Source organism: Borostomias antarcticus (genome assembly GCF_949987555.1).
Source record: "Borostomias antarcticus genome assembly, chromosome: 23".
In the NCBI taxonomy this organism is placed as follows: Eukaryota; Metazoa; Chordata; class Actinopteri; order Stomiiformes; family Stomiidae; genus Borostomias; species Borostomias antarcticus.
Window position 1 is genome coordinate 7,286,410 of NC_140256.1, and position 14,541 is coordinate 7,300,950.

The window sequence follows — 14,541 nt, forward strand, 5'->3', positions numbered from 1 at the left end:
TTAACAGTTCTATGAACCAATTGTATTATGGTCGTATAAAGTAATTCTAGGATTGGTCTAAACGTCTGTCCTCTTAACTTTTTTCCTCCAATAGAAGTGCACCGCGTTGTGATTAGAGGCCTGGACGTGCCATGGGCTGGTTGCTGGAATTCTCTAGCTAGCTCTCGTGTCGTCTCTCCTTAATCTAATCCTAACAACTGCTTCTTATCTTTATTCAAGGAATACAGCAATATCTTACAGACATGGGGAATTGCCAGGCATCAACGTATCAAGTTCAAGTTGGTCCAACTGTTAGAAATACTGATATTAATACTGTAGCCTACCTCTCTAGAATTGGCATAGGTAAATGTATTTTGCAATGCACTCAACATCTAAAACCTAAACAACAAATAATGCAAACATTTTTTTTTTTTTTATAAATACCAACTACAAAACTTTATTGGCAAAGAGAGGGCTGTGTCACATAATAATACACTTTAGTACATAACAGAACATCAATGAGTCTAGTGTGACAATACCAACCATCTTCAAAAGCCCAGTATGAGGATGTCCCAGTTCTGCCAGGGAACCATGAGTCATATGGGCTTCATCTCGTTCAGCATTGCTGTGGCTCACAGTAGCTTGAACAGGTCTGATATGGGGCCAGATCAGTTGTTTTACTGTGTCAAAATTCTGTGACCATCACACTCTATTCTGTGCACCTGTTTTTCACGCTAAGCACTGGGCAAGTGGCAACAGCTGTCCCAGATCCAGAGTTTGGATGTCCGATCTGTAGGTAGTAGGGTCATTTCTGGACCTGATGAGACCCCTCCGGTGCTGAGCCTGTGAAGTCCTCCATCCTTCGACGGAGATCTTCAGGGTCCAGGGAGGGGCAGGTCTGGGGGTCCTGCAGGTACAGAGGGAGGCCCCTGGATGGACAGGAGAGCAGACAGCACGCGGGGTGGGTTTTAGGTTGTGTTTCAAATGACACCCTATAGCCGCGGTTGTGGTGTACTTGTGGTTTAACAGCAATGGTGTGTGATGGTAACTTACTCCGACGTAGGTTCCCTGCTGGAGCTCCAGGCCTTCTCCCAGCAGCCTGCTGCCTCCTGTTTCCTCCCCAGCCTCCACAGCACCTCTCCCAGCCACAGCCCTGCACCCATACAGCCTGAAACACACACCCATTCACTTATCATTACTTCAGTCAAGGAGACGGTGCAATTAAAGAATTTATTAAATATTAGTATATATTTTACAGAAACAAGTCCATCCTACTTGAATTTTATTCTGTACTTTCCCGAACAGGATAAAATGAGAGAGAGGGAGAATAGGGAGAGATCAATAAAGAATGTACTATTCTGGAGATTAGGGATGTAACGGTATGAAAATGTTATACCACGATTATAGTGACCAAAATTTCCGCGGTTATCGGTATTATCACGTTTTTTTTTTTTTATATGCTGAAAATGTACTGATAGACAATCTGGAATCCTTTCAACAACTTTTATTTAAAAAAAAAACACAAATAACATAGGGAAAGCCAGGCCTCTCAACGGTTGAAAGGGCATCATGTCCTTTGCTATGTAATATGGAAGGGCAGCAGTGAGGTATTTGTCATTTTTGAATGTGGGTGCGTAAGCGTATCATTTCCTCTGAAGTCAAAACTGGGAATGACGTCGGACTGTAATGTCTATGGTAGCCTATTTACCGTGGTTATTCAAAGCACGGTAATCGAACACGGTTTTTATTATATTTTATTTTGAAACGGTAATACAAATCGTCGGGAATTTTTACCGTGAAACCGGTAACCGTTTCATCCCTACTGGAGACAATCAATAAGTGATTGGCAAGCAGGCCAGTTTCTGGGTAGAGCTCAGTCCTGTACCTGGGGATGCCTGCAGGCTGAGCTGGAGGTCCCTCAGTGCCTCCCTCAGCTGGTCTCTCTGGGTGAAGCTGATGCCCCTGCCAGCCAGCGCCAGTCCCTTCAGTCTCTGGAGGGCGCATACGCTTAACCTCTGCCCCACGACGGCCATGCCTACACCTGGGGTCTGGGGCTGGCAGCCTGCAACAGCACATCAACACAAATCCAACATCCAAAATCCAACAGCGCGGCGTTGTGGTGTGTCTGACTCAACACACACTCGCATGCAGAAACACACATACGCTGTATAGGTCTTTCTCAGAAGTCCCGAGATACCGCAGTACTACAGCTTACAAGAACTTACCTTTTTGTTTAATGCGCACCTTCACCAGTAGGTTGATCGACCTGAAAAACAAAATACTTGCTCATAGGCTTTCACATACAGGTAACTATAACACAAACACCCAGCAGCAATGCTACAATGCAACAGTCTTCCTCACCTGGTGTAGTGGGTGACAGCCTGTTTCCAGTCCTTCAGATGGGCTTGGCAGTGGGCCTGGAGGAGGTAGGCAGCCCCAGCACAGAGCACCGTAGCCAGCCTGCCCCGGGCTGAGCCCAGCCCCTCCGGGGACCCGGGCCCAGCCTCACTCCCCTCCAGCGACTCCTCCTCCAGTACCAGCTTCTCAGGTAGTAGCTCCAGAGTTGTACTGATGACCTCATCACACAGTGCCAAGCAGTCAGCGGGCCGCCGGGCAGCGAGCAGGGCGGAGCCAGCCTCCAGGTAGAGCTCAGGTAACCTGGGGAGCGGAGGGCCCTCGATGACACATGCCTGTAATAGGCAGGCTGCAGCTGTCAGTCGGCATCACTTCCACAGTTCAGAGTTCACCAGCTACTTCATTAAAGGGGTAGTTCGGATTTTTTGGACATGAAGCCTCATTTACGACCTACCCATAATGTTGTGGATTGATGGAGAACATTTTCAGATTTCTGACTTTGATGAGGAGTTTAATTTATCTGGCGATCCTTACTTGCTTGGAGTGTTTAGAACTGAGTTTTCTTTGAATGCTAGCCAATTCAGTTCAGTTGCGCTAGCATTAGCACGCCGTGAACACCTGAACGAGGGACAGCATGGAATCAGCTGAAAATGTTCTCCATCAATAAACAACATTATGGGTAAGTCATAAATGAGGCTCTATGTCCAGAATTCCAAACTACCCCTTTAACACTCATGAGACAACATGAGTGGTTTTGTGGACTCACCGTGTGTTGGTTGTCAGACTGAAGATCAGCCAGAAGGTCCAGGTAGTGCTCTACTCCTTCTGGCACCCTGTAGCACAAACAGCAAACACACTACACTAAAGGGATAGTTCAGATTTTTCATGACACAGGTTAGAGTGGAAGAAACAACGGAAGAGTACAGTCAGACAGGGATTGTCACCCACTGGTCGCTGGTGAACCTCACCTTCCATGGAGAACACAGTTCAGAGCCAGGCGGTGCAGCACGCTAAGAGGGGAGGGGACTGACAGCAGGCTGCTAAGGGATTGGCCACGGAGAAGAGAATCAGGATGCAGCAGCAGAGCTCCAGACTCAGCGGTAGGTGGCAACATCAGCATCTGGGAGCCGATAGAACCTCTATAACATCAGTCACTACAGTGTATGTGGAAGTGTACACATTTGTGTGTGTGTGTTACTTACTGAGTGCAGCAGGCTAAGAGCTTGGATCTCTGCCTGCGTGTTTCCAAGTTGTCGATAGACCAACATGCTCTGGTGCAGCGCGCACACACACTTGGGGTCAACCTCCATCGCCTTCCTAAAACACTGCAATGCACTCTGGGGTCGGCCCTAAACAAATACACACACAAACACACACCCTCAGCCAGAAACACTGTGACTAGCTTTTTATGTTTACATATCAACAAAATAAATGTAACTGACCATGTGTGAGGCAGAGACCAGTATGTGTTGTGTGTGTGTGTGCATGTATGCTTATGTGTAAGTACCATGCGGGCGAGGCACAGGCCTGAGAGGAAGTGTGTGTGTGCCAGTAAGGCTCTGGGGGCCGGCATAGAGGGCCCCCTCTGGAGGACACCAAGGGCCTCTGAACACCGACCCTCCCCCAGCCACTCAGCGCCTGGACAGGACAGGTAACATGGTTGGGAGGAGTGTTAGAATGAGAAGAATAATATATGATCCATCAAAACATTGCCACAGAGACAAGAGAGCAATATCAAAGATAATTCAGCACTTAAACACTCCTACGTGACTTTCCATTGCCAGTTGTACAGATACTATTGTGGAGGGTTATTAATGACTAGAACAAGGATAGAACCTTAAGCTAACCAGTAAAAACAGCTCTGACTGGAGCAGACCTTGAGCAATGACGGTGCATATTTGCAGGAGGTCCCTCAACTCCCGGGGGTCCAGTACCAGCAGTGGCCTGCGAGTGGTGCTATTCTCTGAGGAACTCCCTGACCCCGCACTCCTCCTCTCATCCCCCGCTCCTGCCCCCAGCCCCTCGGAGAGAGAGATCAGCTCCTCCTACACGGACAGAAGACAAACACAAGCAAATGTTACAAAAGGGGCGTCAACTGTAGGCGAGTCTTAAACACACAACCCTTGTTTTTATGCCCTAGTGATTCATGTGTAGTGTAGGCTTATGTTACAACACTGAGCAGCCTAATCCCTCTGTCTTGGTATTTGCCCAGAGATGTTGTGAAAGATATGCTGACCGAATTCCCGTTGAAAAAAAGACTATTGAGTCTAATCGAATCATCGAATCAAATTCAACAGTTTTGTCTGTATAAACCCTGTTATATTTGCCATTGTCTGGTGTGAGAGGAAAGGTTGAGGGTAGATTATGTTATAACATGGTACCATCCACACCCATCACACACACACAAACACACCCACACACCTGCAGGTCTCGTATGGTTCCCAGTCTGCAGGTGGACAGCCAGAGAGCCCAGTTCAGACAGAGCAGCTGCAGGAGGCTGGAGTGCACGGCTGAGCTTCCCATACACTTGAGGACGTTCTGCCAGAACAGTGGAGGGTCAGCATCTGCAGGTGGCTTACAACCCACCACCTCTAGAACTGGAGGGGGGAGGGAGAGGGAGAGAGAGAGAGAGAGAGAGAGAGAGAGAGAGAGAGAGAGAGGAAGAGGGAGTGAGGGAGTTACACTGTCTTGTTGTCAACGTGGACCTGAGAAAATCATTATCACATTCGACCATGAAGAGGAAAGGTGCGAGTGTTTATGGTCTATGGTGGCTCTACAGCGTCATAGTGTGCAATTGGTCCACTGACGTGATAGTCTATCCACATTGACAGTAAATGACAAGGACCACCAATAGCCACAACAAAGGCTTGGACAATATCAGCTGTAAAAGAAGAAAGCAAAAGATCTTGTGGCGATGGACTGACACACAACCTGCTCTGACTGGCTAACCTAATGGTGTCCAGTTCGTCTAGTGACAGCTTTAAAGATTAGTTATAATAGTGGATTCTGTTGTGTCTTGCGAGACCCAACCCTACTACCCCAAGAAACCCTGGATGTCCTTTGATGAGATGGAGGCCTTCCCTGTTACTTCCCCTGGCAGCTGGTGCCCTCTTCACCCCCTGGGCAGTGCCAAGCCTCCAGCATGTGGAACGACCTGAAGAAGTGCCACTCACCCAGGTCAGAGCCGTTCTCAGAAATGAGCATCCAGGACGGTCTCCAGAAGCCTGATCACCCCCCCCTCCCCCTCTCTGTGTGGGTCTCTGGAGGACCAAGGGGAGTAGAGTTGGCCAAGAGGAGCCAGACCGAAGTCCAGGAAGTGGATCATTCCAATCCACATCAGCAACCCTAAACTCCTATTGGTGTATCACTCATCTCTCCACTGTAGTGTTACCTCATGTGATGATCGCTTTAGTGCCTACTGGCAGCTGAGCATCACCCAGGTGTGCGCTACACATTGGTAGTGGATGAGGTGTGCTCCATGAGGTTGAGTGTCTAAAAGCACTGATTACATAAGCTCTAGTTAGTGCATCAATGTCTCCTTACCTCTCTCCAGGCCTTGTGTGAGGGTTTGCTCTGCCTCTGACAGCTGTGTTTGACTGAGGGAGAACACACAGCTGTTATACATGACTGTCAACTCCAACTGGACGTGGTCTGCGACAACAGGGACGCCTGAGAGAGAAGAGAGAGAGGGAGAATAGGAGGGACGTTGGATGGTGAAAGTCTGAAAGAAGACAGAAGGGGGAAGGGAAGGGAGGTATGTTCTGATCTTCAACCTTGGATTTTCTGGAGTAGTTTGTGACTTTCCACATGACACTGTTTCAGTAACGTCAATGACGTCTGATCTCGACTGATGGTGTCTCCGTCCTGTTGCTGAAAAAGAATGAGAACGAGTGAGTGGCTAGCTCGCTAACTCGCCCTCAGACAAATTTCAAGTTATTAAACCATGCTAAATCTGTTAACTAAGATGGCTACCTTAGCTATATTGCTCACCAGTTCCAGTCAACACAATACTCTGAGTGGTAATGATGGAAATAACTTAGTAGCTAGTTAGCTGAGTTAGCTAGCTAGCCCACACGTTAGCAAGCCAACTCACCTTCCACTTGTTTACTATTGCGTCATTTTCTTGAATCCACCTGTCCAATAACGACAGAGGCGTTTTGGTAAACATGACTCGGTGACATTAAGGATTACACGCCCCCGTGTCTGTCTCTAACAAGTTAGCAGTGAGCTAGCTACAGATTGTTTACATTTTTAACTTTCCCTCTCAACAGATTCCAGCCGGCTGACATGGTACAGGAATATACTGACCCCTAGCGGACAATTGGTTTTAAGACGAGCTGTCACGAGTGTCCATTAGATGGCGCCAGTCGAAAACATGAGGGAAGACCCTGGGTATATTTTACCTAAAAGCAGGCTCAGTTAACACACACACACACATACACACATACACGCACGCATACACGCACACAAAGTAATGAAATCCGAGCCCTAATTGCATTGCTGCTGAGTCATCCATAAGCCATTCCCCACAAGGTGACTCCTAGCCCCCTCCCCTTCTCTTCTGTCCTCTCTCCCTCACCACATCACTTTCTCATCCCCGCCCTCCCTCTCTTTCCCTCTTCATCTTCCACTTACCTGCTCCCCCTCTCTCCTCCTTAGACGAGACAGATCTAAATATGTCATGTAAAACTCCCCTGCCCCTCACTTAAACAGCCCCACCCCTCCTGCTTCCTTGTCCGGTCTCTTCTACCTCAGTGTTGTGAGGCCCTTCCCATGTCTCTGTTACAGGAAGAAGTGGAGCGTAATTAAATCTCTCATGATTGGTTATGAGAGTCAGGGGATATATGTGATGCAGCACTGCCTCCTATTGATTCTGCCCCATGTTGTCCATGGTGTGGCTATCTCTCTCTCTCTCTATCTCTCTCTCTCTCAAGGACAGACAGGGTCGTTCTGTCTGAAACCAATCATCCCTTCTCCTTGTTACTCACACTACAGACTGCAGACTTATTTCGCTGCACCCTAACAGCCAATCACAATTATTTTATGAGGCATGCGTCCGGGACCTCATTATCCATGAGGATCAGGTGATCTAAATGTTGTTGGTAACCTCTGATGACTGTGTTAGTCAGGTATGTTCATCCTAAAGCACTCCTGATAGCTGTCTGGTGTAACAGACAGTGCTGATATATTGTTTAACAGACAGTGCTGATTCGTGTAACAGATAGTGCTCTACAGATCTCTGAAGACTTCTGATCAGAGTAGGTTGGTGGGATGTTATTTTTCTGGTGTGAATGTTCCATCTCTAACAGATGTGACATACGAGTGTCCGTAAGTGTTACGCAAGTGTTTTATGGAATGGAATAGGAATTTATGCCCCCCCAGTTGAATGTTTGAGTTAACAGGACACATGCCCTGTATTATGGAATGGTGGTGGAATGGTTCTTGGTTTTGGAAGCAGCACTGTAAGTGCAATGCAATACCCACAGTTTCAGTCAATGCCAAGTCATCTTCCCTGCTGGGCTGTTTCTCTGCAGTGTGAACCTTATGCCCTCTAACTGACTGTTGTGTCTAAGGAAGATGTGTGCATGTGTGTGTGTGTGTGTGTGTGTGTGTGTGTGTGTGTGTGTGTGCGTGTGCGTGTGCGTGTGTGATTGATGTGGTGGTAATCAATAGGTGCTTTTGGGGCAGAATCTACCTCCTCCTCACAGCAGAAACATCCCCCCAGATCAGCTGAGAGATGGTATGCACAACACAATATAATGTATTGAAATCTGTCATTGAGCTAGGCCCAGGTGTGAATACTGTGTGTGTGTGTGTGTGTGTGTGTGTGTGTGTGTGTGTGTGTGTGTGTGTGTGTGTGTGTGTGTGTGTGTGTGGTGTGTGTGTGTGTGTGTCTGCTGGAGTTCTGTCAGTGGGCCATGCGTGGGTCCCAGGTGGATTGGAATGGATCTGCAAACTCACACTGCAGCAGTGCATCAGCAGAACATTTCTCTCTCTCGCTCTCTCTCTCTCTCTCTCTCTCTCTCTCTCTCTCTCTCTCTCTCTCTCTCTCTCACTCACACACACACACACACTCGCACACTCGCACACACACACACACACACACACACACACACACACACACACACACATACACGCACACACAGCAAAGCTATAATAATATAATTTATCTGAATCAACCTAATCTCTGAACTCTGAATTCTGATCAAGTGAGCTCCTATTGTTATGTCTGTCTGTCTCAGGTAATGAGTTGGTGACACATCTCCAGATTTCGATTCAAACTGTTTCAGTTTGTGTCACCCTTCTTATCACTGGCCACTGTGTCCTACAGATGTACAGCAATTGGTAACATATGCTATGCTACCTTTGCGATGTTGATAGGACGACGTTTAGAGATCTGATGCCGTGCAGCTGAAACTGCTGTCTCTTTAAGGAGAAACTGTGCCTCAGTGCTGAGTTGTGAGTTTTTCCCTCCCTCCTATAAAAGCCCAACATTTCCTCTCCTGCTGCAGTCAGTCAGTGTACCTCACTCGGCCCAGCAAGATGAGTTTCACGCTGGACCATCACCTCTACGGCCCGATGCCATACCGCAAGGCTCGGACAGTCTCCCTGTCCTCTTCCAGCGGCTTCCACTCTCAGCGCCGTCGCCCGGCCTACAGTCAGCCGCAACAGTCCTCCGCGGACAGTCTGGATAGCTTTGGCGGGGATATGGCAAGGAGGAACGAGAAGGAGATTCTTCAGACTCTGAACGACCGGTTCGCGGGCTACATCGACAAGGTGCGAAATCTCGAGTTGCTCAACAGGAACCTGGAGGCGGAGGCTGACTCTCTGCGGCAGAGCCAGGCGGGACGCGCGTCCGTTGGAGAGCATTACGACCGCGAGCTGGGTGATCTGAGGGGCCTGGTGCAACAGCTGACCGGAGAGAAGGCGCGTGCGGTCCTGGAGCACGAGCACCTGGAGGAGGACATCCTGCACGCCCGGGCTAGGCTGGAGGACGAGGCACGCAACCGGGAGGAGATGGAGGCTGCCGCGCGCGCCATGAACAAGTATGTAGACGAGTGCGGGCTTGCGCGGCTAGAGCTGGACAAGAAGCTGCGCGCACTGCAAGAGGAGGTCGCGTTCTTGAAGAAGAACCATGAAGAGGAGGTGGCAGACCTTCTCGCACAAATGCAGGGCGCGCAGGTGAACTTCGAGGTTCGAGACACGATGAAGGCGGACGTCACGAGCGCGCTGCGAGAGATCCGTGCGCAGCTGGACGGCCACGCGTCAAAGAGCGCAACGCAGGCAGAGGAATGGTTCAGTGGTGAGAAACAGCACCTTTAAATGTATTTTCCAACTTTATAGGCTACCACTTTCCAGAAACTCCCATTGCCACTTTTAGTGATGCTGCTTAGCGAGAGGGAGGATTGACGGAGTCCCTGTCCGTGGTGCTGAACTTCCGTGGAGATTTATCTGGTATCTCAAAGGTTATTGAATAGATAAAGGGTGCGCAATTACGCATCAGTTAGCCTAGTCATCATCCAAAGATGGGGAAAGTCAACGACGTTTATTCACTTTTATTTTGTTAGACTCATTCTGATGCATCTTTTGACGCACACAACTGTGATTCAGCAGTTTCCGAGGTGGTCGGTGTCGCATTCAGTTCTCGAACCTTCTGCTTGCCTGCCAAGCTGTTATTTCATGAAACAGTTTAAGGCAGGGAATAACTATCTATTTTTCCTATTACTTTATATTATTACTATTATTATTCGAGACATCGGGTCTCATTTTAGCTTGCTGCTGCCATGCCTTTGTGACACATTAATCCTCAGTGCAACTCTGCACAGGATACCCCAAAATCTGAACTGAGGACAGAGTGGAGGGACTGTGTGTGTATCTTGAACAGCCTAGGCTAGTCTGTCTTGCTGTGTTTTCTTGTCTGTTTGTAGGTGTCAGTGTATGTTGTGGTGTAGCCTATGTGAGCTCTTCCACCTTTGAATACACTGCAGTATTTAGGAGAGAACCTGTCTCAAGGGCATTCCTGAGTCAGAGACAGGCAGGCAAAATGATTAGCAAACTAGGGATTAACACAGCTCTTTAATCCTCACTATCTCTCAGTGTAGATACTAATTTATTGGGTAGAACAAAGGTATCCCTTGAGACAGAAAGATATACCAGCACATATACGAATACATATTTCCTCTATAGCACTGTTTTTTGACAGTCAGAGTGTATGTATAAATGGAACCACAAACAGATCACTGGTCTGCTGGGAAATGAAGGCAGCTAGCTGAATCAGAACGCCGACCGACAGGCTGACACTGCCCAAGGTCACTCCCTGCTAATGGTTGTGACTTTGACACATAGGTCAGTCCAAACATGTATTGACAAAATGGCTGCCACCAAGCATTACCAAGGTGGATCCCAGAGTCAGACATGGAGACAATAACACATACAGCATATACGGGACATGCAATGTGTGCTACTGCTATCCTGTTCCAACATATGGCCAGCGCTGAGTGTGTCGACTCTTTTTGAATTTGAGATTGGTAGCTAATCACCAAAGATAAAATGGGACCCAATGCCTCTCTGCTACATACTCAGCAGTAGGGAGTTGGACTGGGGCTAAAGCAAGGTTATAGACCAGTTGATGGGCTGAAACACAGGATAGACTCCTGCTCTATGGACCACTCTGGCTCTGACACTTACTCCTTAAACCACGGCATGTGTGTCAGTGATCTCTCCCCTGCTGTCGGTGTCCATGCTCTCCGCAGTGCGTATGGACCGCCTGTCTACGGCTGCCCGCGGGAACACGGACGCCATTCGTAGCATCCAGGAGGAGATCGCCGAGTACCGCCGCCAGCTGCAGAGCCGCACCATCGAGCTGGAGACCCTCCGAGGCATCGAGTCGTCTCTAGAAAGGCAACGCCTGGAGAGCGAGGACAGACACCATGGAGACCTCAACTCACTGCAGGCATGAGCACACTACACATTATACACACACTCACCCAGGCAAACACACACACCTCAATCAATCATTCATGCACACCAGTGGGCACTCCAGTTAAACAGCAATTTAATAAGCAAAGCCAGGATCCAACAACACTCCTCTCTGCCTCTCATTGTGCAACATCTCACCACTCCACCCACCAATCATGAGTTTCAGACTACATACAGTACCTCTCTGTCTATTTATTTGAATTTCTGACACTGTCTGTGGTGTGTGTGTGTGTGTGTGTGTGTGTGTGTGTGTGTGTGTGTGTGTGTATGTTGGTCATTCAGGAGAATATCCACCAGTTGGACAATGAGCTGAAGAGCACCAAGTGGGAGATGGCCAGCCAGCTGAGGGAGTACCAGGAGCTGCTGAACGTCAAGATGGCTCTGGACATAGAGATTGCGGCCTACAGGTAGGTCCGGGTGCTCTCTAGTCTAATCAGAGAATCTGCTGTATATATGACTCTAATTAGCTCTATTTCTTACAAAAGGAAGCAATGAAATGCATTAAAGTTGCCATCCTAAACCCTCTTTTCTACTTTGACTAAGATGCTACTTCCTGTGTTTACGTTTGCCTTCAAAAACAGGAAGTTGCTGGAAGGGGAGGAGTCTCGGTTCTTTTCGGGGCCGGCGCCTTACTCCTACCTGAAGCTTAAAGCAGAGGAGTTGTCAGATACCGTTATAGTGGAGGAACAGACGGACGAGACCCAGGTCACTGAGGTGACAGAGGACGCAGACGAGGAAGAGGGAGAAAAGGAGGACAAGGAGGAAGGAGATGAAGAGGAGGGTGACGATACCAAAGCAGAAGAGGAAGAGGAAGAAGGTGAGGAAGTAGAGGATAAGAAAGAAGAGGATGGAGAGGGAGCTGAGGAGAAGGGAGAAGAAGAAGAAGAAGCGGGAGGTGAGGAGGAAGAGGAAGAGAAATCCAAATCACCTGAGAAGGCTGCCTCCCCTCCTTCCAAGTCTCCCCCCAAGACCCCCGAGCCCAAATCTCCAGCAGTCAAATCACCAGAATCCAAATCACCTAAATCCAAATCCCCTGAATCCAAGTCACCTGAATCCAAATCACCTAAATCCAAATCACCTGAATCCAAGTCACCTGAATCCAAGTCACCCATGCCCAAATCACCCGCTAAGTCTCCTGCGGCAAAATCTCCAACAGATGATAAGCCAAAATCCCCTGAGCCCAAGTCCCCTGTCACCAAAGATGCCCCCGAAGAGAAGAAAGAGATGGAACAGCCTGAGCCGGTGAAGGAGGAGAAGAAAGAGAAGGAGCAACCTGAGGCTGCCAAGGAGAAGGAGGAGAAGAAAGAGAAGGAGCAGCCTGAGCCGGTGAAGGAGAAGAAAGAGGAGGAGAAGAAAAAGAAGGAGCAGTCTGAGCCTGCAAAGGAAGAGAAGAAAGAGAAGGAGCAGCCTGAGGCTGCCAAGGAGAAGAAGGAGGAGAAGAAGGTGGAGAAGAAAGAGAAGGAGCAGCCCGAGCCCGTGAAGGAGGAGAAAAAGCCGGAGCCCAAAGAGAAAGAAAAGCCTGAGAGCAAGGCTGAGACAGACAAACCCGATACAAAGAAGGAGAGCAAGGCAGAGGAGACCCCCAAGAAGGCTGACACCCCCAAACCCTCCCCTGCAGCCAAACCAGCCGAGGACAAGCCCGCCCCCAAGTCCACGCCCAAGGAGAGCCCCGCCCCAGCTAAGAAGGAGGAAGAAAAGGCCAGCCCTCCTAAAACAGAAGACAAGCCCAAGGCAGAGGAGAAACCTTCCCCTAAAGTAGCAGCACCCGAGAAAACAGAGAGCAAGAAAGACGAGAAGAAAACCGAGGAGAAAAAGGAGAAGGAAAGCCCCAAGGCAGCTGACAGTAAGGAGGATGGAGGGAAGACAGACAAGAAGAAGTCTTCCAGCACTGAGGCCAAGGTGAGCAAGGAGGAAAAGGCCAAAAAGTGAGTCTTAGACACTGAGTTTCTGTCCCGGTTGGAGGGGGGTGGGAAAGAGACACCAAAGAACATTATGGGAGGGAGGGTAATAGAGGGAGGGACCAGGGGAGGGATGGTACGTCACTTAGGATCCGAGCGCCTTCAATTTAAATGAATGGTGGCCAAAGCAGACCAGGTGACAGTCTTGTAAGTAAGCAATAGTGATCTCTAGCAAATAGCCCTCATGATATGAAGCTTCTTATGTATGACTGTAGTGAATGCAGAATGCTCTTCAACTCTTACCTGAATGTGACAACGTAAATCATCATTATAACAAGTGCATTAAAACAGACTCCTTGTGACTGGAGCCAGCCGGAGTAGTGTTTAGGTTACCGTACCTACACAAGCCTTTACAATGGGAAAGATGTCAACATAAAACTACAGATTGTGACAGATGAATATATATGTATGAAGAGATATATAAATGTATATTCTATTTACGACTGTGAATAGGTTAGAGACAACCTTGCTTGTTGTGCACCTTGCTGCAGATTCTCCTGAAACTTACCGTTCTGGGTTGAATATCACATGATGATGATGATGATGATGATGATGACTGTGCCATGTATAAACTGCTGAGAAAATGCAACGTGAAACTGATGAATAAATAAAGGTAAAAAAAAAAGAACTAAAATGTTTTGTTTGTCGTTTGTCAAGTTGTTTGGCTGTCTTGTAGTGCACATACAAAAACAGAACTACATCCAGGGGTTGTTTTACTCCTGTCTACAATGTTACACAGCATATGTTGTACAATGTTCATCCACTATGAAAGCAGTTTTAAGCTTTAGTTAGCATTGTGGGAAGCGCTAGAAGCAGTGTCAAAGAGAGATGAAGGGTGTGGCTTCTAACTCCAAAATGTGCGTGCGTACAGTGCTGCATTGCGTCTGGGAAGAGAAGGGGAGTGGAGATGCACCTTCACAAATTTGCCACCACACTGCACCGATGTTTACGTAGCCTGGTCTCATACATAAATCAGGAGCTATAGAGAAATAAGCCTGCCCTGCTCACAGATCAGGGCAGAGCACGCACACTCATGCACGCATACCCACACACCACAGCTAGGAGTTCAGAGTGCAGCTGACCTTCCACACGTCTCACTCTCTCTATGTCTCTCTTTCTGTCCTCTCCCAACTTCGTCCATACCTGCTTCACAGTACAGACCACAAATACAAACTCATGGAGCATCACAGCCTGAGAGGATGATACTTTTCATCTTCTAAATAATTGTACTTATCCTTAGGCAGAGGCCTTAAAAATAAAAATCCTTACT

At 48.2% G+C, this 14,541-nt stretch overlaps 2 protein-coding genes across 2 annotated transcripts; one reads left to right on the forward strand and one right to left on the reverse strand.

Annotated features, from left to right (window-relative positions):
• Positions 1 to 459: 459 nt before the first annotated feature.
• fancg (FA complementation group G) lies at positions 460 to 6,600 on the reverse strand. Its single transcript, XM_084457617.1, has 14 exons — positions 6,428 to 6,600; positions 6,108 to 6,204; positions 5,878 to 6,003; positions 4,756 to 4,931; positions 4,211 to 4,379; positions 3,842 to 3,972; positions 3,537 to 3,683; positions 3,303 to 3,454; positions 3,101 to 3,167; positions 2,341 to 2,669; positions 2,205 to 2,245; positions 1,865 to 2,041; positions 1,033 to 1,147; positions 460 to 908 (listed from the first exon to the last, which is right to left on the reverse strand). Exons 1-14 carry the CDS (start codon positions 6,500 to 6,502, stop codon positions 785 to 787), a joined length of 1,926 nt encoding a protein of 641 aa, XP_084313743.1. The 5' UTR covers positions 6,503 to 6,600; the 3' UTR covers positions 460 to 784.
• Positions 6,601 to 8,877: 2,277 nt separating this feature from the next.
• LOC311324886 (uncharacterized protein) lies at positions 8,878 to 13,242 on the forward strand (the record flags this gene model as incomplete). Its single annotated transcript, XM_084457483.1, has 4 exons — positions 8,878 to 9,637; positions 11,088 to 11,287; positions 11,596 to 11,720; positions 11,895 to 13,242. 4 exons carry the CDS (start codon positions 8,878 to 8,880, stop codon positions 13,240 to 13,242), a joined length of 2,433 nt encoding a protein of 810 aa, XP_084313609.1.
• Between the last annotated feature and the right edge of the window lie 1,299 nt (positions 13,243 to 14,541).

What these genes read in the sequence shown, in the direction of transcription:
- fancg (XM_084457617.1), bottom strand. Translation starts at nt 6,502, where the DNA reads ATGTTTACCAAAACGCCTCTGTCGTTATTGGACAGGTGGATTCAAGAA. An exon ending in AACTGTGTTCTCCATGGAAG is followed by an intron (nt 3,168 to 3,302) that starts GTGAGGTTCACC and finishes TTTGTGCTACAG; the next exon opens with GGTGCCAGAAGGAGTAGAGC. An exon ending in AGCAGGGAACCTACGTCGGA is followed by an intron (nt 909 to 1,032) that starts GTAAGTTACCAT and finishes CTGTCCATCCAG; the next exon opens with GGGCCTCCCTCTGTACCTGC.